Source organism: Maylandia zebra, unplaced genomic scaffold, assembly GCF_041146795.1.
Source record: "Maylandia zebra isolate NMK-2024a unplaced genomic scaffold, Mzebra_GT3a scaffold03, whole genome shotgun sequence".
Classification (NCBI taxonomy): Eukaryota; Metazoa; Chordata; class Actinopteri; order Cichliformes; family Cichlidae; genus Maylandia; species Maylandia zebra.
The window spans coordinates 1,285,458-1,307,554 of record NW_027490033.1 but is presented as its reverse complement, the minus strand read 5'-3'; the positions used below and the strand labels follow the sequence as shown (position 1 = coordinate 1,307,554).

Below are 22,097 nucleotides of genomic sequence, written 5' to 3'. Positions count from 1 at the left end.
AGGTGCAGATTTTCTAAATATCAAAGTGTCTTTTACTTATAATAAGTCACATTTTCTTCAAATAAGCATACATTTTAGACAATTTTGTCTAGTTAAAAGGCATATGGCAGTTAGATTAATTTGCTAGTTTTAAGAATTCTAGTCAAGCAACTTTTGCTTACCCCATTGGCAGATTTTTTTGCTCAAAACAAGAAAAATTTGTCAGATTTAAGAATATTTGGCTTGTTTCAAGTATAGCTGTTTTTGCAGTGTAGGCCATTATCAGTTGGCGTGATTCTCATATACATTTTCACTAGCTCAATGCAGTCTACCCATGTTCTGCCTGTTTCCTCCATTGTTTTCCTGAGTCTCAGCTTTACTGTGCCATTAGTCCTTTCAACCAGCCCTGCACTTTGTGGGTGATATGAGCAATGGTTTTTCAGCGTTATCCCCAGATGTTGTGACATTTTCTCAATTACTTCATTCACAAAATGAGGACCATTGTCACTGTAAATAGTCTGGGGGATCCCATGCTCTGGGATCACATTTTTGCATATCACTTTAGCCACTGAAATAGCATCTGCTTTCTTAGTGGGGACAACTTCTACCCACTTTGAGAACGGGCACACAATCACCAGGCAGTACCTGTAGGTGTTACAGTTAGACAACTCAATGAAATCCATATGGATTACTTCAAATGGGTAGCTGGGTCTGGGAAACTTTCCTCTCCTAGGTCTGAGGTTTCCCTGAGCATTATGTTTACAACATATTAAACATGCTTTACAAAAATGTTTTGAATAAGCATTGAATCCCAGTGTGAAAAACTGCCGTTCGACTGCTGCCACCATCCCAGCTGTCGAGACATGGCAGAGCCCGTGGCTCAAACTTGCAGCAGTCCTATATAGGTTCTTAGGCAATATAGGTTTATCACAAAGATAGTAGACATCACCTCGCAGGCTTGCTCCTTTAGTGAGCCACAGCTGCTTCTCAGCTGGAGGTGAGTGTGACTGCATGTCTGCTAACACATCATGTGTGATGGGCGTAGTTTGCTCCTGTGACGCCAGAACATGAACCCCATGTGTTCCAAGGGCCGCTTCCTTTGCAATTTTATCTGCAAAGGCGTTGCCTAGTACAATGGGGTCAATTTCCCTGTCGCGCAAGCTGCTTTCACTGTCAACTGGTCTACTAACATTTGACATTGTCCTACAACCAATTTACCTTCAAAATCATATTTCTTGCGCCAATGTCCTAAATACTTTGCGCTACCGGGAGCGAATTTCACCATAAACTTCTCGTCACCCTCTGACACACTCTTGGTTGCTTGGGAACCCATAATAACAACAACAGCTGCCGACGTCACAGACCACGTGTTCTGGGCCCTGTTTCAGGAAGCCGGTTTAGTGGAAAAACTGAGTAAGTATACCCTGAGTTAACGAAAACTCTGGGTTTTCGGTTTCACAAAGCGAGTTCAGCTGCAGCCTGAGTGAGTCACTATGACGACACACTCCGTGAAGCTAACCTGCCCCCTAGCAGGTTTACTACAACTAACCCTGACTGTCTCCGCCCCTTTGTCGGAAACCTGACAGTAGGAAGTGTCAGACATGGCGTGCCACTTCCTTGAAGAGCCAGTAGATCGTGAAGCCCAAATTCTCCGCAGAGCTCTCCGCCGGGAGAGAGTGATCAGAGCGCGTTTGGACATTTTATCATTTCCTGATGATTTTCTGTGCGAACGTTACCGTTTCTCAGCACAATCTATAATTTATTTGAATAACATCCTCAGGCCATATATTACGCATGTGACACATCGCGGACATGCTCTCAGTTCATTGCATATTATTTGTATTGCACTTCGGTTTTTTGCAAACGGGAGCTTTCTGTATAATATTGATGACGCTGAGCACGTTTCCAAGGCTACCGTCTGTCGGGCAGTCAGGAATGTTACAGTTGCACTGAAACGTCTCCTGTACTCGTCTGTGGTGTTCCCCGGTCACAGACCCACAAGATTTATCAAAGAGGGATGCCACAAAATTGCAGGTATCAGGATGACCAAAACTTAATGTATGATGTGGTGATACTTGGACTACTACTTAAATTGCACATTTATTTTCACGGTTCCCAGGCGTGATTGGCTGTATAGATGGTACTCACATTCCAATCATTGCTCCTTCAGTAAATGAAGGAGACTATGTGAACAGGAAGTCTTTCCACAGCATTAATGTACAGGTACATAGTTCCCTGTAGCATGTCAAACTAACAAATTATTTCATTATAGTAATGGATGCTAATTTGTGTTCTCTGCACTGTGAAGATCATATGTAATGCTGCCAACATTATCACAAATGTGGAAGCCAAGTGGCCAGGCTCTGTCCATGACTCACAAATATTCCGTGAATGTACATTGAGCACAAAATTTGGACATGGTGAGTTGAGAATACTTTAAAATATATAAAGACCAATTGCTTCAGGGACATTTGAACTGAAGTGTATCCTTCTGTCTTAGGAGAGTTCACTGGCTACTTGCTTGGTAATAGGGGGTATCCATGTTTACCCTATTTGCTTACCCCTTACCCTGACCCTGAACCGGGCCCACAGCAGCGATATAATCTGGCTAATTGCAGGACAAGAGCCAGAATTGAAATGACTATCGGAATGCTTAAGGCCCGGTTCCAGTGCCTGCAAAGACTCAGGGTCACCCCAGAAAGGGCATGTGACATTATTGTGGCATGTGTGATTCTTCACAACATTGCCACAATTAGAGGAGAACACTGTCCTTCTGAACCAAACATCAGCAGTGATCCAAACCATGAACATCCTGACCCTCCCACGGACATACAAGATGGAAGCGCAGTCAGAGACACCATATGTCACAATCATTTCTTTTGACCCATCACCTCAACATGTTGAAAGAAGAATAAACAGATTTTTGTTCAACTGGCTTTATTGGTCGCCTGTATTTCCTGTACACAAAGTATTAAAAGATGTAAACCTCATAAAGTGTCTCTGTTGCTTCCTCCTCTGTAACAGCTGTCAATGTTTCTTCATTATTTTCCTGTAGTAAAGAAATAGACAACATTGCTGTTCTACTGTAAACTCATATAATCTGTGGAGTATTACTCACAACTGCATGTTGGTCTGGCTCAACAGGAGGCTGCACCAGATGCAGTACACCACCACCATCAACTGATAGAATATGAGGTTTATACAGGTCACTTATAACTTAAAAGGGACCAAATGGCAATTAACAAACATACCAATCACCTTACACTTCATTGTCATTATGCTCTCAAAGACAACCAAGACTGAGGCAAGGCAAAATCAGTAGGAAAATAACTTCACTACAAAATAATCCATTATGGTAAAGAGTTTATCAAATGAATGAGCAGCACTGCAAAGGTGACTGTGAAGAAAGGATGTATGCACATCATGTATTATTTTGAATTTACCCCCTATGTAGGCACTTGTGTCTTGCGGGGTTATTGCCTCAGAGGATGTCCCCGCAGAGATGCCTTCGGCCACAGGGCGCCCACTGTTTTGGCTGAGGGCCAACTGCTCAGCCTCTGTGAGTGGTGGTGGTGGAGGACCCCCACCTGTTTTTCGGGCCTCCGCTTTTTTTCTGTTGGCTATAACGGGCCACATTTGAGCATACAGAGTAAGCAAATATGTACTTGTAATGTGCTCAGATAATTTCAATAAGTGCTTACAGAAAGAAAATTAATGTAGCCTCTAACTGCAATTGATTTACATGGGACAAACAGACCAAGCACTATGGCTCATAATACAATTACACCTTACCTGTTTGGACTATATTTTTATATTTCATTTTTACTTGCTGCCAGGCACGTTTGGGGCCTGTTGGGTTGCACCTGCGCTCACATCACATCACAAAATAAAATGTATAAAATAACAAATAAAATAACATATGATAAAATAACGTGTTAAATGGGTGGAAATCCCTAGATCAATGTTTAAATTAACACTCACGCATTGACTCTGTCGGCTATGTTTTGCCATGCATGCTTTTGCAGCTGTGGCTGTGTTACTTTTTTCCGCGGAATTTGCATGTTATCAGCATATGCTGCCATCAGAATTTCGGCCTCAAGCGCTGTAAGATACATTGACCGCGCCTTCTTTCCCTCCGTCTCCATGGTGACTCGCTTAATCTGTGCTCCGCTTATCAGGGCTTTATGTATCCTCGTCCGCGCGCTTCACTTGGGGTTAAAGCAACTCCGCGTTGACTGAACTAATTGTTATCAGCCTTTCTGAAACGGAATATTCCGAGTTGGACAGTTCGGGGTTACTCAACCGTGAGTGTCGTTTTTCACTCTGAGTTTTCCAAACCGGCTTCCTGAAACAGGGCCCTGCTCCGCACACACTCACACAACAACAACAACAACAAAAAATATCCTCACACACAAACAACAAAAATTAGGCCTATTGTCTCAACGCAGTCTCACACAGTGACTACACGCTTTATCGCACACAGTGATAAAGACTTTACAACTCAGCCTCACACAGTGGCTTAGATTTTTCACATACCTACTTGGTGTTGCTTATTGCGAGTAGCATCAGTCCCGAATCCCGTCAATCGTCATCCATCGAGGAGAAAAAACAGACGGCTAATCCACCGGCTCGATGACGAATTCTCACGCCTCGGGACTTTGCTGCAGGACCTCTATAAGTCCTGGCTGACGTCAGTCTGTCGGCGTGTCTCTTTTCCCCTCGGTGAATGTCGACTCCAGGGATCCGGCTCTCGAAGGACCAATTAATGATAGGTTTGTAGTTTGAACCTATCCACTGGAACGTTAAGGACAATCTGCTACGCAGCAAAAAGCAAGACACAAGGCACCAAAGTTCTCTGGTTTACTCATGCATGAGGGAGACCTGGCTGGAGCCAAGCGTCGTTCCACCACTTGACCACCATCAGACTCTCAGCCAGGCTCCCCATAGCACTCCTTTTATTGTGGTTACATGAATATGCATAGGGTCATTAACATATAGCATCTCACATAGGTATACATGTGAACAAAGAATACTGTGTGTGTGTGTGTGTGTGTGTGTGTGTGGTACTGCTGATCAAAGGGTCATATAACATCCTTGGTCAGGAAGAGGGTAGACCCCCTTTCACCCTAGATGGTTCACCCTAGATAACATGGTGAGGAAGTCCAGCAGTTCATCTAAACAAAAAGCACTTAGACTAGAACAGACGTAGCTACGTTAATCCTGCCATAAAACAATAAGAGAAGGTACGACCTCTCTCGTGCTCCCAGGATGTGGGTGTGCATTCTAGTGTGGAATACACACCAAGCCCCTGCAGCCTGCTAAAGATCACACATCCTATCACTACACAATTGATTATACACCTCTAAGAATATATGGTTAAATATTTCCTAATACAAATGACAATAATAAAATCTAAACCCATCAGAAAGCGAGAGTTAAAACACTGAACAGTGTCCACTGAGCTTCTTATGCTATTCTCATGCTCAAAGAAGTTTAACAGGACAGACGACTCGTCCATCAGGCGTCCAGCTGTCCGTGACCGTGTCCACAGCAGAGTGTGACCGAGGCTTCATGCTAACACGCACACATGAAGCTAATACCACCACAAGCAGCTGCTCAGTGGATTTGGAGGACAAATGTCTGCAGCTTCTCACAGGCAGTATGCAGAATGTGGATCTCCACAAAGACTGTGGAGAGCTCGTCCCACACTCTAAATCCACACTTGTCTGCACAAAACTTCTCACACGTTCCCGTCACAAGTGTCTTCTAAGTGAAGCTACCAGGTTCAGGTCCAGCTTGTTTATCTGGAGCTGCAGGAGATGATCCATCCTCACAAAGCAACACAGCAGATATGCAAACACACAACACAACCAAAGGATTCTCTCTGCATGTCTGTGGCTGATGCTGCTGGAACGAAGCTGTTTGAAACCTTGTTGTTCTGCACTTTGGGACCAGAAGAGGAAACTGAAGCTCTGTGCAGAGGGTCCAATGGAAGCAGCCAAGCGCTGTAAGTGTCTGCTGCACAGGGATGCTGGTTCAGCTGTGGCTCAGTTTCACAGTGTGACTCAATAAAAGCAGCAGGAAATCAAAGCTTGATGCTTTCATCAGTGTGGAAATAAGAAAGTTTCCTGTGACAGACGCTGGAGCTCTTTCACTCTCAGCTTCACAGTTTCAGCTTCAAACTTCTTCCAACATGTTTCTAACACGGCCACATTCCACCTTAATGGAGCTGATATCTTGTGCATCAGCACATTTTCTAAAGGCAGCGATCACATCTTTAGTTTTGGATGTTTAACTGCAGATTGTTTATGTGTTTATAGCACATTAATTACAGCAGCAGCGTTGACCACAGTGCTGTACAAGAATCCAAAATAACGATTAAAATAACTCCTAATATTAATATCACACATCAAATATCAAATAACTCTCATGCTGTATTAAAAGCCAGTGAATACAAATGTGTTTTAAGAGCAGATTTACAGAGACTGACAGCAGGAGCTGGGGCTGTTCGATAGAACGATGTATATATGATGACCATATGAAAACGTCTATCGTTTCATATCACGCTCTTTGTTTCCTGCTTATGTGTTTGTGTTTTCCAGATAAAGCTTTCAAAATAAATCTGAAGATCCTGTTGAGAGTTTTCAAAATAAACACAATACATTACTGCGGTCGCTCGTTTATCGAGTTACGTTCTAAAAATAAGTCTCAGAATGAAGTAGCAGCTTTATGTTTTACAAGTATTATAGAAGTTTTAAGGCAGTTAAACCCTCACTGCACACTTTCTACACTTTTCTCAGACAGGCATGAACATTTTCACACTTTTCTCTCTTGTTTAAACAAAGTTCAAACCTTCATAGAAAAATAAGTTCATTATTAAAGAGTGAAAGCAAAGTGTTTCTGAAACGTGTCAAATCAGCCTTTGCTGGCATTAAATGAGCTTCTGTGTGAGGAGCACTCGTCCATGGCCTGGGCTCCTCGCTGTCAGGTAAAGTTTCATAAAGCTTTTGAGTTTTTCTGCAGATAATGTTGGTGTCCAGCACGATGTTCTTTTTCCTGCGGTCACTGAGCCACAAAGCCAAAGCTGACTCCATCCTTACGATGTTCTTGTTGTGGACAGTTACAACCTTTTTGCCTCCTTGTTGAAACTATGATGGTCAGCATCTTCCTCTGCCTTTGGCTGCTACCACAGGTGCAAAACGTCTCGTCATCATTGTTGTTTGTTGGGACAAAACGTACAAACATACAGTGCAGCACTGCAGAGTCACACTGCTGTAAATTTGAACACATTCTGTACTGTACAGGAGACACGGCACGAGATTGGCTGACAATGGTCTACAGCCAATCAGGACGCAGAACACAATGCGCTGTAAAAAACAAAAACATGCAAAATTGCACAAAAAAGATCAGCGAAACAGCGAGGCCGCCAAAGGTGAACTGTGTTACAGCGAGGGACCAGCGTATATGTGGTTGTTGGGACGATAAATGTCTTTGAGCTTGTGTCAGAAGACGAGCTGCAGCTTTCTGGACCAGCTGCAGTCTTGCCAGGCAGGTCCCACTAACTCCAACATATAAGGAGTTACAATAATCCAGCTGGGACGTCATGAAAACGTGGATCGCCCGTTCAAGGTTTTTAAAAGATAGAAATGATCTCACCTTAGATAAAAGCCTCAGTTTGAAGAAAGACCGCTGTACAACTGAGCTCAGCTGTTTTTCAAATTGCCGTCAAATATAAGCCCCAAATGTAATAATGCGATTTAATAAAAGAGCTGAACCAGTCTAATAGAGCGCCCTTGATGCTGCCATGCTCCAATGGTGAGGTCAAGATGCTGTGGTCAACGCAGCGGTCAGATCCAAAAGCACAGCTGAGTCTCCTGATCAGTGGCTGATAAAAGATCATTAAGAACTTTTCAAAGTGCAGTTTCAGTGCTGTGAAGAGCTTTAAAACCAGACTGAAACCTTTACAACAGATTGCAGCTGAACAAATATAATCTTTTACAAAATCTTCGACAGGAAGGGAAGCTTTGAAATAGGCCTGAAATTTGAGCGGACAGAGGATCCAGATCAGGTTTTTAGTACAGGCTGTACAACAGCATGTTTAAAACAGGCTGTACAACACCTGAACTAAGACTGCTGTTAAAAATCGCTAAGATGTCGGAACCGACAACCTTTAAAATCTTTTTAAACACGTGTTGGAACAACTTCATTTGGACAAGATGATGTCTTTATAGCATCACATCGTTCCTCCACCTGATCAAACCACACAGGCTCAAACTGATCAAAAACAGCTGAGCAGGTGAATATTTTAGCCCCGGTGCGATCTCGGGCGAGAGTATCGATGATGGCCAAAGGGCAGCGTCCAGCTCTACGGCCGCTGAAGAGCAGACTCAACAGACGCGCGTGATGTGGATCCTACTGCTCTAAAATTGGAGCTTCTTCAATCCATTAAAGAGGACATTAGTACGCTGTTAAAAGAAGAAGTCAGAAATGCATTGAAAGAAGATTTTGACAATATAAGGGCTGACGTGCAAGGACTGAGAAATGAGATCGCTAACAGCATGGCGGCGACGTGCGGCGAAGTTGATGGAGTAAAGGTTAGAGTGAAAGAAGCTGAGGATGGGCTGTCAATGTGGAGCGATGAGGTGACCACCCTGCAGTCTACAGTAGAGAGTATGAAGGAGGAGCTGTCTGACCTGAAGGATAAATGTGATGAAGGCAGGAAGCGAAGAGCTAACATCCACATCATAGGGATCCCAGAGGGCCTGGACTCGAGCTCCTCCACGGCCGTATCCGTGCTACTACGTGAAGTGCTGGGTATGGATAAAGACGTTATTGTCGACCGCTCACACAGGAGCCCTATCCTGAGAAAGCCAGCTGGTGACCCGCACGCCGTCATAGCCGAGCGTCACTACTACCAGGATTGTGTGGCTACGCCGTGCCAGGGCCCAAGCCCCGCTTGAGTTTAACGGACAACCTATTGCAATATTACGACTGGGCGATATGACCCAAAGTTCATATCTCGATATTCTTTAGCTGGATGGCGATATACGATATATATCTCGATATTTTTAAAGCCAGAAAGTTCGAACAAAAAGAGAGTTCTTAGTCAAAGCTGTGTCCCAAATCTCACACAGGCACATTTATTAACATACAGCGTAGATGTACATGAAACAATTACTCAGGAATAAATGATCAGCATTTATTAAATAATAATGCTCCATAAATAAAAGAAAACAATGTTGTTTTTGTGCATAACAAAAAGCTCACAATCGTGCAGTCAAAATGTAAACAGACGCTGAGCATAATAACAAGCAGCTGCTCTGTTCCCAGGTTCTACTGCGTGACTGACAGCCTGGAGTTTGAAACCCTCTTTGTAACCGTGTCTCTTACAGGTGCCATTTATGGTCCTTATACACACTCAATACAGTAATATTACGTTGAAGCAGAGTACGTATCACTCCGCGAGGCTCCTCGTAGCTGTAATGCTCCAACAATCCATCAAGCGGTGCGGCCTCGTAGCTGAGCAAAGTCGTACCAAAACATCTTTTGAAAGGTTTCTGAGCGCCGTGTACCACATAAAATCGGTTCGAGGTCAGTAAGCACAACCAGAATTCATCCATAAGGCGCACTGTCGATTTATGAGAAAATTACAGGATTTTAAGTGCAGAAAATATAGTTTATGGTTTTCATTTGATCTTAGCAAATATCTACGCCTCTAATTGGGACGATCACAGATTTTTCACTAATGTCTTTGCGCGGCTCCCCAATATGTCATCACACAATATCATCTTTGAGGGAGACCTAAACTGCTCATTATCTGCTATGGACCACAGTTCACACAAAAGTACACTTAGTCCAAACTCAGCATGCGTCATTCAGAGCTTTCTTGATAATTATGGGCTGGCTGATGTATGGAGATTTCATAATCCTGCTTCACGTCAATACTCTTTTTTTCTAATGTCCATAAAACATATATTTGTATAGAAAAACGTCTCCCTTTAGTTACAGAATGTGATTATAAGACTCTGGTGATTTCTCCTCTTGTTTTTTCAATGTGTATTCCTGATGCCTGCTCCAACTATCAGCCATGGAGATTCAACTCAGTGTTGTTAGCAGATGAAGAGTTTGTCAGTTACAAAAGGTCTCAAAGACATTTTTTTTCTATCAATCAGACCCCAGAGATGACATCATCAGTCATTTGGGAATCTCTAAAAGCATCTGAGAGGCCAAATAATTTCATTTTGTGCCAAACAAAGTGCAACACTGAAAGAACATCATCCATAAATATTGAGTAAGAACTGGACTCTCATACAGCGAGACTCAAATGCCTTTAAACATCAGCTTATCCTGCTGATCCAAGTCCAACACTGAGTTTGTAAAAACATGTTTGTCAATCATTTTGTTTGGTTTCTGAGGAAAATGATTCAATAAGTTGCTGCTAATACACAACATTTCATCATATTTCCTCATAACCCTCTTTTGTCTGACCATTTGATCCCATTTGAATTTGCAATAAAGGATCCACAGAGTTTGGTGACAATAATGACAGTAGATGTTTGTGTGAAAGTGCTGGAAGCAAATGAGTGTGTGATGTTCTTTCAGTGTTGCACTTTGTAGACGCTCCCTGAGCACTGGTCTCACAGCCAGCTGCACATAGAGACCAGTGTTGTTAGTCCAGGTCAGAAGATGACTTGTTGGAATGAAAATGAGCTTGTAGTTTGTCTGCTTTAATAATGTGACTGGAAAAAGGTGTTGGACTTCAAATATGTCCATTTCTTTCACACTTCACCTTTAAAAGTGAAGCCATGTGGTTCCTGGAAGGAAAAACACGACTTTTTCAAGTCTTTGTCCTGTTTTTATGAGAAATGTACGACTTTAATGTGAAACATTCAGAGTTTTTTCTCTTGTTGTGTTTGTTTGAAGCTGCTTCCTGTTGGCTTCAGCTGTTTGGAGTTTCCATTTTCTAAACTTCTACATTCTGAACCTTCTTCAGCTCTGAACAGATGATGAAACACTGAATGATTTCAAGCACTTTGTCTAATAAACTTACATCTTTCATTCTTTATACAGATTGAGGAACTGTGGTTTGTCAGAGATCAGCTGTGATTATCTGGCAGCAGCACTGAAGTCCAACCCCTCCCATCTGAGACAGCTGGACCTGAGCTTCAACAACAACCTTCAGGATCCAGGAGTGAAGCATCTGTGTGGTTTCCTGGAGAGTCCAGGATGTAAACTTGAAACTCTGAGGTCAGTCAGCATGTTTTAGTTGTGCTGAGATGAATATGATGTGAAAGTTGTGCTGACACTAAACTGCAGACATCAGGCTGATATTATACTGATCCACACTGAGGATCTTCATGGTAAAGTCTGTTTTCTTCTTCTCTGGTTTAGTCCATTGACTGCAGCAGAACAATGTTCACATTTCAAACAGTGATACTCAACGTATGGCCCGCGGCCCACACGCGGCCTGCCCACCTTTCCTGATTCAGAGAGAGGGGACCCTGATTAGCTGTGTAGCTTCTTCCTCACAGTTCTAAGTATCAGACACAACAATGAATAATCCACAGCTGACTGTCTTTAGCAGGTCAAAGGTCACGGCACACAGCAGACAGTCAGAAATATTCTAACTCTGATCATTTATCAGTTGTGACACTGTGAGACTTGATCAGAGGTGTGATCATCACAGCAGAGGCCTTTGTGTCAAAGTCACTGAGGATCAAACAGAAACACATGAAGCAGATTTTCCTCTTCTGGCTTTTTATAGCAGATAACCTTCAAAATATTCTGCAGTCGATCAAAAACTGAAGCAAACCATGAAGCAACATGTGAACATGAGCTGATGCTGCTGAAGTGAAGCAAAGTTACAGAGGTTTGATTACAGACACAGCTGAGAGTTTGTAATCTGTCATCATTTTAAAAAGTTTCCATGGAACAGCAGAAATGAGGCTTTACTGTCAGAGGCCGACAGCACTGAACACAACAGCAGACTGGTGGCTAATAAACAGTGAATGATGCAGAAACAGATGTTTGAAGCTGTTCTTGGAGTACACTGAGAGAGAGAGAGCTGTGCAGGCAGGAACAGCCAAAGTCAGAGAGAATTCATGAGCATATTGATCAAACGTGAAGCAGAGTTTGGATCTTCTTTTGCTGCTGCTTCACTCAGTTTTGGTTGGAGACAGATGAAACCTGCAGCTTCAGGATCTGTGAGCTGTCCACTTTCAGCCCCGACGGCGTGTCCGTGTACGTGCCGTCGAGTGAACGATCCACGCTCTGTGTTTCCATCTTTGTGTGTTTAGCTGCTCTCATTTACTGTTTTAGCTGTTTGCTGCTTGTTGAAATAGTTTGTGAGCTTTAACCTGAGATTCTGGCAAAATACATTTATATTAAACATCGATTCAGGATTGAATGAATCAACATCGTTTTATTCAAATTAAAACCATTTAAATGGGAACATGAATTTTTTACAGCCGCCTCTAATGCTGGGTAATGTCAGCTGGTCCATGTGCAGCTGGCTGTGAGGCTCAGGGAGCGTCTACAAAGTGCAACACTGAAAGAACATCATCCATAAATATTGAGTAAGAACTGGACTCTCATACAGCGAGACTCAAATGCCTTTAAACATCAGCTTATCCTGCTGATCCAAGTCCAACACTGAGTTTGTAAAAACATGTTTGTCAATCATTTTGTTTGGTTTCTGAGGAAAATGATTCAATAAGTTGCTGCTAATACACAACATTTCATCATATTTCCTCATAACCCTCTTTTGTCTGACCATTTGATCCCATTTGAATTTGCAATAAAGGATCCACAGAGTTTGGTGACAATAATGACAGTAGATGTTTGTGTGAAAGTGCTGGAAGCAAATGAGTGTGTGATGTTCTTTCAGTGTTGCACTTTGTAGACGCTCCCTGAGCACTGGTCTCACAGCCAGCTGCACATAGAGACCAGTGTTGTTAGTCCAGGTCAGAAGATGACTTGTTGGAATGAAAATGAGCTTGTAGTTTGTCTGCTTTAATAATGTGACTGGAAAAAGGTGTTGGACTTCAAATATGTCCATTTCTGTCACACTTCACCTTTAAAAGTGAAGCCATGTGGTTCCTGGAAGGAAAAACACGACTTTTTCAAGTCTTTGTCCTGTTTTTATGAGAAATGTACGACTTTAATGTGAAACATTCAGAGTTTTTTCTCTTGTTGTGTTTGTTTGAAGCTGCTTCCTGTTGGCTTCAGCTGTTTGGAGTTTCCATTTTCTAAACTTCTACATTCTGAACCTTCTTCAGCTCTGAACAGATGATGAAACACTGAATGATTTCAAGCACTTTGTCTAATAAACTTACATTTTTCATTCTTTATACAGATTGATGGACTGTGGTTTGTCAGATATTGGCCTTGATTATCTGGCAGCAGCACTGAAGTCCAACCCCTCGTATCCCACAGAGGTGGACCTGAGTGGAACCTACAGCAACCTGAAGGGTTCAGGAGTGAAGCATCTGTGTGGTTTTCGGGAGAATCCACGATGTCGATTTGAAACTCTGAGGTCAGTCAGCATGTTTTAGTTGTGCTGAGATGAATATGATGTGAAAGTTGTGCTGACACTAAACTGCAGACATCAGGCTGATATTATACTGATCCACACTGAGGATCTTCATGGTAAAGTCTGTTTTCTTCTTCTCTGGTTTAGTCCATTGACTGCAGCAGAACAATGTTCACATTTCAAACAGTGATACTCAACGTATGGCCCGCGGCCCACACGCGGCCTGCCCACCTTTCCTGATTCAGAGAGAGGGGACCCTGATTAACTGTGTAGCTTCTTCCTCACAGTTCTAAGTATCAGACACAACAATGAATAATCCACAGCTGACTGTCTTTAGCAGGTCAAAGGTCACGGCACACAGCACTCTGTGAAACAGTTTGGAGCAGGAATTCTTGCACATTTACAAACTGACACTGCTGCACGGCATGCTGGGTAATGCTAGCTGCTCAGGTATGGGCGTGCTAATGGCTGTGAGGCTCTGTGGCTGCAGAACACCGAAGAAGAGAAAAGAGAGGTGGAGGATGAAGAAAAGAGGCGGAGATGAAGCAGAAGTTTTGCTCCAGAGAGGAGCTGTGTCTGTGTGGGCAGGGCTCAGACAGCTCCGCCCACACAGTGACAGTGAAGCAGGTGAAGAGTAATAAATGAAGACAGCAGACAGTATTTGATAAGCTGATGTACAAACATGTAGGTCGTGTCCAAATTCATGGGCTGCATCCTCCTGAGGCCGCATTTGTAGACCGATTACGTCACAGCGACACGTCGAAGGCTGTCCAAATTCGTAGACTCCTCCGAATGCAGCCAACAAATGCGTCCTCCTTTTCCCCGAATTTGAAGGATGGGTCGGGTGTGTCCTTCGTGGCCTACCATATCCCAGAATTCATAGCGCGGCCCAGCCAAACTCCAGTTTCCAACAATGGCGGCCGCTACTAAGTTTTAAAATGACTCATACTAATCTTTTTCGGTCACAAAATAAACTTTTAACATATTTTCAGGCGAGAAAGTAGCTGTGTAAACATCAAATATCTGCTCGGTTTATCAAGATACCGCATATTTGCAAAAGTGCTTCGACGTTTTCGGAGACGTCTGCTACCCACCAGCTCGATAGCTCGCCGGGAGCTCGAGGGTCACTGAAGCCGCCGAGAACGGCACAACTCCCGGCACATCATTTTCAGATCACCGCAGACTTTCGCTACTCAGGTTAAACGTGATATATAAGTCACTTAGACAACCTCAAAATGTTATTGTTTGGCTTTTTTCAGTGTTTTGTTTGTTCGTGAGTAAATCGGTTTGGCTGAGATTAAAGTTATTAGATTAGATTAGATAAAATAAAACTTTATTAATCCCCCAGGTGGGTTCCTCCTTGGTCTTTACAGAGCTGACTAAACGTCAAACAGAAAACTGATTAAACAGAAGTATGAGACGGTCGAGAATTTACGCCAGTGTCCTGTTATATTTTAGATAGCAAGGAGCAGACGGCTGAGTTTATTAAACTCCACCGAGACAGCGGTGACGCTAATCAGAAGGCTAGACCGTCCAATTTCCCCAGCCGTTTATTTCCAGCCTACCCGACCTTCTGAGGACCCAGCCCACGTAGACCGCAAAGGCCGGGTCCTCAGGAGGATGCAGCCCATGAATTTGGACACGACCGTAGAATGATGGTGGCAGCTACAGAAACAGGTCCATACAGACTGAAGCGTGTCTCAGTCTGAATGTACACTGCTGTTATAAGAGCTGTGGAAACTCAGGTCAAAAGGACGTAACCACACTGCTGACAGTTCCAGGACAGTCACAGAGTTACAGCATCATTTGTGACCATAAAGACAGAAAGCTCATCCAAATCCTGGGATTAAAAGTCTGTCCTGGTGGTGTCCAGTCAAACACGTCTCTGTGAAAGCTTCAATCCAACAGGCTCCAAAGTCCTTCTGCTCATTTCCTCGCCGGGTTCTTGATGCTCCTGTACCATCTCTCTGTCATCCTCCTCGCTCCCTCTTTGCACTCACAGTCTTTGTGCATCATTAACACTCACATGTGGAAAACCAAAGTTTTACTGGGCAGAAGATGATCATCAGTGACGCTGTCTTTAAAACACTCTTGTTAGAAATGTACGACTTTAATGTGAAACATTCAGAGTTTTTTCTCTTGTTGTGTTTGTTTGAAGCTGCTTCCTGTTGGCTTCAGCTGTTTGGAGTTTCCATTTTCTAAACTTCTACATTCTGAACCTTCTTCAGCTCTGAACAGATGATGAAACACTGAATGATTTCAAGCACTTTGTCTAATAAACTTACATCTTTCATTCTCTATACAGATTGGAGCGCTGTGATTTGTCAGAGATCAGCTGTGATTATCTGGAAGCAGTGCTGAAGTCCAACCCTTCGTATCCCAGAGAGGTGGACCTGAGAGACCACAAGCTTCAGGATTCAGGAGTGAAGCAGCTGTGTGTTCTTCTGGAGAATCCACAACATCAAATTGAAACTCTGAGGTCAGTCTCCACGTTTTAGTTGTGCTGACACTGTCGATCTGTGGAACTAAAACCTTTATACAGGAAGTCTGGTTCAGCTCTTTGTAGACCTTCTAATCTCTGATGCTCTGAGTTTTACTCAGTAGATGATGCAGAGTTGTGAAGCCGATGTGGGTGAGGACACTCGCCCAGCTCTAACTACTTTGACGTCCAGGCGGCTTCCCTGCTTGTCCTGATACAAACAAACCTGAGTAACCTTGCAGGTCAGATCTCATCAGTCACACCTGTTATGGCAGCTCTCCTCTAGATTGTAGTTCTTGTTAACCTGGGATGGTTTTAGAAGCCTGGACCACAGACTGCAAGGGAAGATATTACTGGGAAAGGCCAAAGCAACCTATTAGACCCATTAAACACTAACATAGATGAATACTCAGATTTAAACCTTTATTGTTTCACAAAGGGTTAAAAAGGGAACGTCCACAGTTTAGACTGCAGCAGATTTTATTAAAGCAGTTTGACAGGAGCAAAGCAAAAACACAAAGAATAAGTGTTTCACATATTAATACATATAACATAATAATAAAAGAAAAGCAAAATAATGATACAAAAGAATGAAAAAGTTGTCCAGAGCAGCAGGATGTCTGAGGTCTGCAGAAACACAAAAACACAGCAGCTAAAAATAGTTGTTGAAAGAAAACGAGGTGGGAGCTGCTGATTCCTGAGCTTTGATACTGGATTAGCTTCAGTAGTTATTCCCATCACTGCTGTAGGAGCTACATTTAGTCACAGCTGATTGTCTTTGACCAATCAGAAGACTACTGTGGTAAAAACAAGCAGACAAAGAACCAATGAGAGTGAAGAACAGGATAAAGAGCTCGTGTGATGGAGGCAAAGCAATAATCAGCAGACTGTAGCAGTTTCTATCTGGATGAAAGTAGAAGGAGCTCAGCGGAGCTCAGTCCCATATCTTTGGTTAGAAACAACATCAGTGATTTCCTGCTGCTCGAGATGATTCCAGCAGCTCTCATTACAGCAGCTGATGAGAGAAACAGCTGATGGCTCACAGCTCGTACACTGTTGGATCTCCAGATGTTCACGTGGCTGAAGTCTGTGAAGAAACTGTGGTCCACGTAGTTCACACGGCCTCAGATTGGACCGAGCTCCCTGGATCACTGCAGCATCCTCAGCTGGTACATGGACGTCTCTGCTCCTCAGTCTTGGAGCCCCTGCAGGTCCGTCCACACCACCGGGGTCTTCTCACTCACCTTTCCTTTGTCCTCGTCCTTCATCGGCCGTGCTGTGTCTTTGTTCCTGCGGTGTTGTTCCCACGATGCAGCGCTGATGTTCCCTCCTTGAATGCACAACAAGTACGGTGCTGGTCTTTCTCGGGTGGAGCAGAGACAGATTGAAGTCTTTCAGGCTTTAGTGCCGACTTCCCTGACAGAGGCTGGACTCCATGGTCTGCACAGGAGGCTTCTACACTGTGTGGAGGTGACTCCTGGACTCGAAGACAGGCTGCAGGTACATGTGTGATGAAGAGGAGCTACAGCAGTGTGATGGAGCTGCAGGTGTGAAGGAAGTCCTGCTGTCCTGTCCCACCCTCATCTTTGCTTCCTCTGTCTTCTCTGGACTTGTCCTCCTGTTTCAGAAACAGCACTGCTTCATGCCGAGGGTGGACGGGAGCGTTGGCTCTGATTCTTTTACCGTCCACCACAAGGAGACACTGATGCTGACCTCCTGATTCATCTGCATGTGTTCTGCTTCACACTGCTCACCTCCACCAAAGACTTCACAAACATCTTCTTTCTTTGAGTCCAGTTTGTCCCACAAACACTTCCAAATCTCCTCCTCTGAGATTCTGCAGCTTCTTGCAGTGTGACTCAGCTGACTTCTGACAGACCACAGACTGGCACAGCATCCACATGTGTCTCCTTTCAAACAGGCTCTTGATGTTTCCTCCCACATCATTCTGGCCTCTCAGTCTCCTTTGTTCTCCAGCTCTGTAGCTCCAGCTGGTGAAGCTTCAGTTTTCCATGTTGGTAACAGTAAACTACAGCCTCTGCTGTCAGCTGGGTAACTAAACAGAGCTGCAGCACGTCTCTGCGGTGGTGCTACATCCAGCCTGCAGATGGCCGTCTACATGTTGTAGTGGTTTACAGTCACCAGGGGGCGCTGTCCCAGCCATGCAGGCAGTGGGCTGCTCTGCTTGTGCTGTTGTTGGTGAAGCTGAAGTGAAAGTGATAGGTTTGTAGTTTGAACCTATCCACTGGAACGTTAAGGACAATCTGCTACGCAGCAAAAAGCAAGACACAAGGCACCAAAGTTCTCTGGTTTACTCATGCATGAGGGAGACCTGGCTGGAGCCAAGCGTCGTTCCACCACTTGACCACCATCAGACTCTCAGCCAGGCTCCCCATAGCACTCCTTTTATTGTGGTTACATGAATATGCATAGGGTCATTAACATATAGCATCTCACATAGGTATACATGTGAACAAAGAATACTGTGTGTGTGTGTGTGTGTGTGTGTGTGTGTGTGTGTGTGTGTGTGTGGTACTGCTGATCAAAGGGTCATATAACATCCTTGGTCAGGAAGAGGGTAGACCCCCCTTCACCCTAGATGGTTCACCCTAGATAACATGGTGAGGAAGTCCAGCAGTTCATCTAAACAAAAAGCACTTAGACTAGAACAGACGTAGCTACGTTAATCCTGCCATAAAACAATAAGAGAAGGTACGACCTCTCTCGTGCTCCCAGGATGTGGGTGTGCATTCCAGTGTGGAATACACACCAAGCCCCTGCAGCCTGCTAAAGATCACACATCCTATCACTACACAATTGATTATACACCTCTAAGAATATATGGTTAAATATTTCCTAATACAAATGACAATAATAAAATCTAAACCCATCATCACCACCCTGTATTGTCATTTTTTTAAGGCTATACGGCATATATATATCTTCAGCTCTACACCACTTGTCAACATTTTCAGTGCAGGCTTCATTTCATACACACATATTAGCCTTAGCATCCATGTCACTCTGCTGCAACAGTATGAAATTGGTAAAGGTGTTAGCAATCATTTTATTCACCATCGATCTTACACATGGCAAGATGCAACCTGTAAACAAGCAAAGCAAAGCCAATAATGTAAGAATGGGAGTCAAAAACTTTAGAAACATATTCCACCATGGTCCAGATGTCAACCAGGCTATCCAGCCTTGTGACGTGTCTCCTCCTGATGTGTGGTCCGCCACATATTTCTGCAGAGCAGTTAAGTTCTGCAGTGCCTCATAGATGTCTCCTCCAGTCGTATATCCATCCGGAATAAACGTACAACATGTCTCTCCAATCAGCTTACACACTCCTCCTTGTGATGCTGTTATCAAGTCTAGGGTCAGCCTGTTCTGCAGTACCATCGTTCTGATGGCCTTTTGCTCCTCCGCTAAGGCTGTTCCCAGAGTCTTAGTGAGATTAATGTGTCGCAGTAAGGCATATCGGTTGATCTCCACATGATCCCGCACCTCTGCAACTCCGATGTTTGGGATCAAACTTTGGAAGAATTTAGCTCCTCCACTCCAAATGCGGAATTCTCGTGGCACTCCAGTGTCTACTGTCACTCCAAAAGAGTTAGGTGAGGCTATATTCACCTCACGCTTCCGTCGGTTGCTAGGGTGATGTTCAACTCTGTCCATGAAGAAGACATGATCCGATAACTTCACCACGGCACACAATCCTCCCCATCCCTCAGGGAGTGATAGATAGGCTTTATGTCCACACAAGAAATACCAATCAGCCAAAACTCTTGTTCCTTTACTGCTCAGCACCATCCTTGCACATCCTGTCCACTTCTGACTCTTTGCTTTTACTGGTATCCTGTAAGCCCGGTTGGACTTGCATTCAGTCCTCCTTAATGTCAAGTTCTCAGCTCACTTTGCACTGGTCAAGCATTTCATACACCTGCTCTCATTCTCTGGAGGGCAGTAGGTGTATATGTATCCACATAAACGAAGCGGCAGCTCCCCCACTGACAGTGATCCATTGTTCATCACACACAACGGCAGTTGAGCTGTATTCAGCTTGTTCAGCAATATTATGTCTGGCAGTGGGTCTGACACTTGAGGCCAGGCCAATAAGTCAGTTTGCTCAGAACAATTCACATCTATAAGTGGCGACTTACTCCAGGTGATGTTCAGAGGTGTACTATAGTTGGCCTGGGACCAGAGGACTCTGTTGCCAGGATGAGTTGCTAAGCCCAACAGACACCAACTCCTGTCCTCTGGTATGCTGTACGGCCACAGTCCAGATGTATATGCGGATAACGGCATATGAGCACACACATAGCAGTCCGTCCTATTGTTCAAGTGAGCAGTTGTATTCATAAACTGCCACCAAAAGTTTGTAGAATAGCCATGAGGGTATTGGGTGTGGTTTCCTTGGACATACAGGGTCTCCACAGCTGACCATGATGACATCAAAGCCATTACACCCAGCAGGGTAGACAACACTTTACCAGCCATTCTGATGAGTACCTGTGGCTCAGTTGGTTTCTTCACCGGATTGAGACGAAGGGCCCTAGAGGCTTTCCCCCCCTTTGTACCCGGTCTTCCTGCCACTTACTCCGAGCTGGCCTGGATGTGTGTCACCTTTTTGCAGTGGCTTTGGTGTATCCAGGTGGGTCGTTCTGCAATCTTCACAGCAGTTGGTGTTGTCAGCAGAGCCTGGTATGGTCCGTCCCACCGTGGCTTCGACCAGCACTTCCTCTTTATGACCTTTATCAGTACCCAGTCCCCTGGCTTCAGACGTTCTTCCTGTACAGAAACAGAATCATCTGGCAGATTATTTGCACTCATGACTTCTTTGCTTTTCAGCATTTTAATCATCCAGTCTGCTAGTGTGTTTTCTTCTTCTGCTTTATCATTATCATTACAAAACACTGGAACTCTAAATGGCCTGCCATATATTATTTCAAAAGGCGTTAGGCCATTATCAGTTGGCGTGATTCTCATATACATTTTCACTAGCTCAATGCAGTCTACCCATGTTCTGCCTGTTTCCTCCATTGTTTTCCTGAGTCTCAGCTTTACTGTGCCATTAGTCCTTTCAACCAGCCCTGCACTTTGTGGGTGATATGAGCAATGGTTTTTCAGCGTTATCCCCAGATGTTGTGACATTTTCTCAATTACTTCATTCACAAAATGAGGACCATTGTCACTGTAAATAGTCTGGGGGATCCCATGCTCTGGGATCACATTTTTGCATATCACTTTAGCCACTGAAATAGCATCTGCTTTCTTAGTGGGGACAACTTCTACCCACTTTGAGAACGGGCACACAATCACCAGGCAGTACCTGTAGGTGTTACAGTTAGACAACTCAATGAAATCCATATGGATTACTTCAAATGGGTAGCTGGGTCTGGGAAACTTTCCTCTCCTAGGTCTGAGGTTTCCCTGAGCATTATGTTTACAACATATTAAACATGCTTTACAAAAATGTTTTGAATAAGCATTGAATCCCAGTGTGAAAAACTGCCGTTCGACTGCTGCCACCATCCCAGCTGTCGAGACATGGCAGAGCCCGTGGCTCAAACTTGCAGCAGTCCTATATAGGTTCTTAGGCAATATAGGTTTATCACAAAGATAGTAGACATCACCTCGCAGGCTTGCTCCTTTAGTGAGCCACAGCTGCTTCTCAGCTGGAGGTGAGTGTGACTGCATGTCTGCTAACACATCATGTGTGATGGGCGTAGTTTGCTCCTGTGATGCCAGAACATGAACCCCATGTGTTCCAAGGGCCGCTTCCTTTGCAATTTTATCTGCAAAGGCGTTGCCTAGTACAATGGGGTCAGTGCCACGTGTGTGTGCTGCACATTTACAAACCGCAACTTTACTAGGCAGTAAGACTGCTTTCAACAGGGCCTGCAACAATGTCGCATGCTCCACAGGTTTACCTGTTGATGTTGTCATGCCTCGTCTTGACCACTGAGCGGCAAAGAAATGAAGTGTAGCATATGCATACTGACTGTCAGTATATATAGTCACTGCCTCCTGTCTCTTCTGCGCCTGTTCTAACCACAATTTAGCGGACGCCACTTGTAACTCTCTCTCCTGTTTCAATTTCCC

At 44.0% G+C, this 22,097-nt stretch overlaps 1 protein-coding gene across 1 annotated transcript in view; it reads left to right on the top strand.

Annotated features, from left to right (window-relative positions):
• The window catches only part of LOC112432436 (protein NLRC3), a 3,307,575-nt gene that overhangs the window by 2,073,887 nt on the left and 1,211,591 nt on the right, over positions 1–22,097 (top strand). The window contains exons 46-47 of the mRNA XM_076881152.1: positions 13,334–13,513; positions 15,816–15,989. Of these exons, the coding sequence (XP_076737267.1) occupies positions 13,334–13,513; positions 15,816–15,989 (354 nt within the window). The remainder of the gene's footprint in view (positions 1–13,333; positions 13,514–15,815; positions 15,990–22,097) is intronic.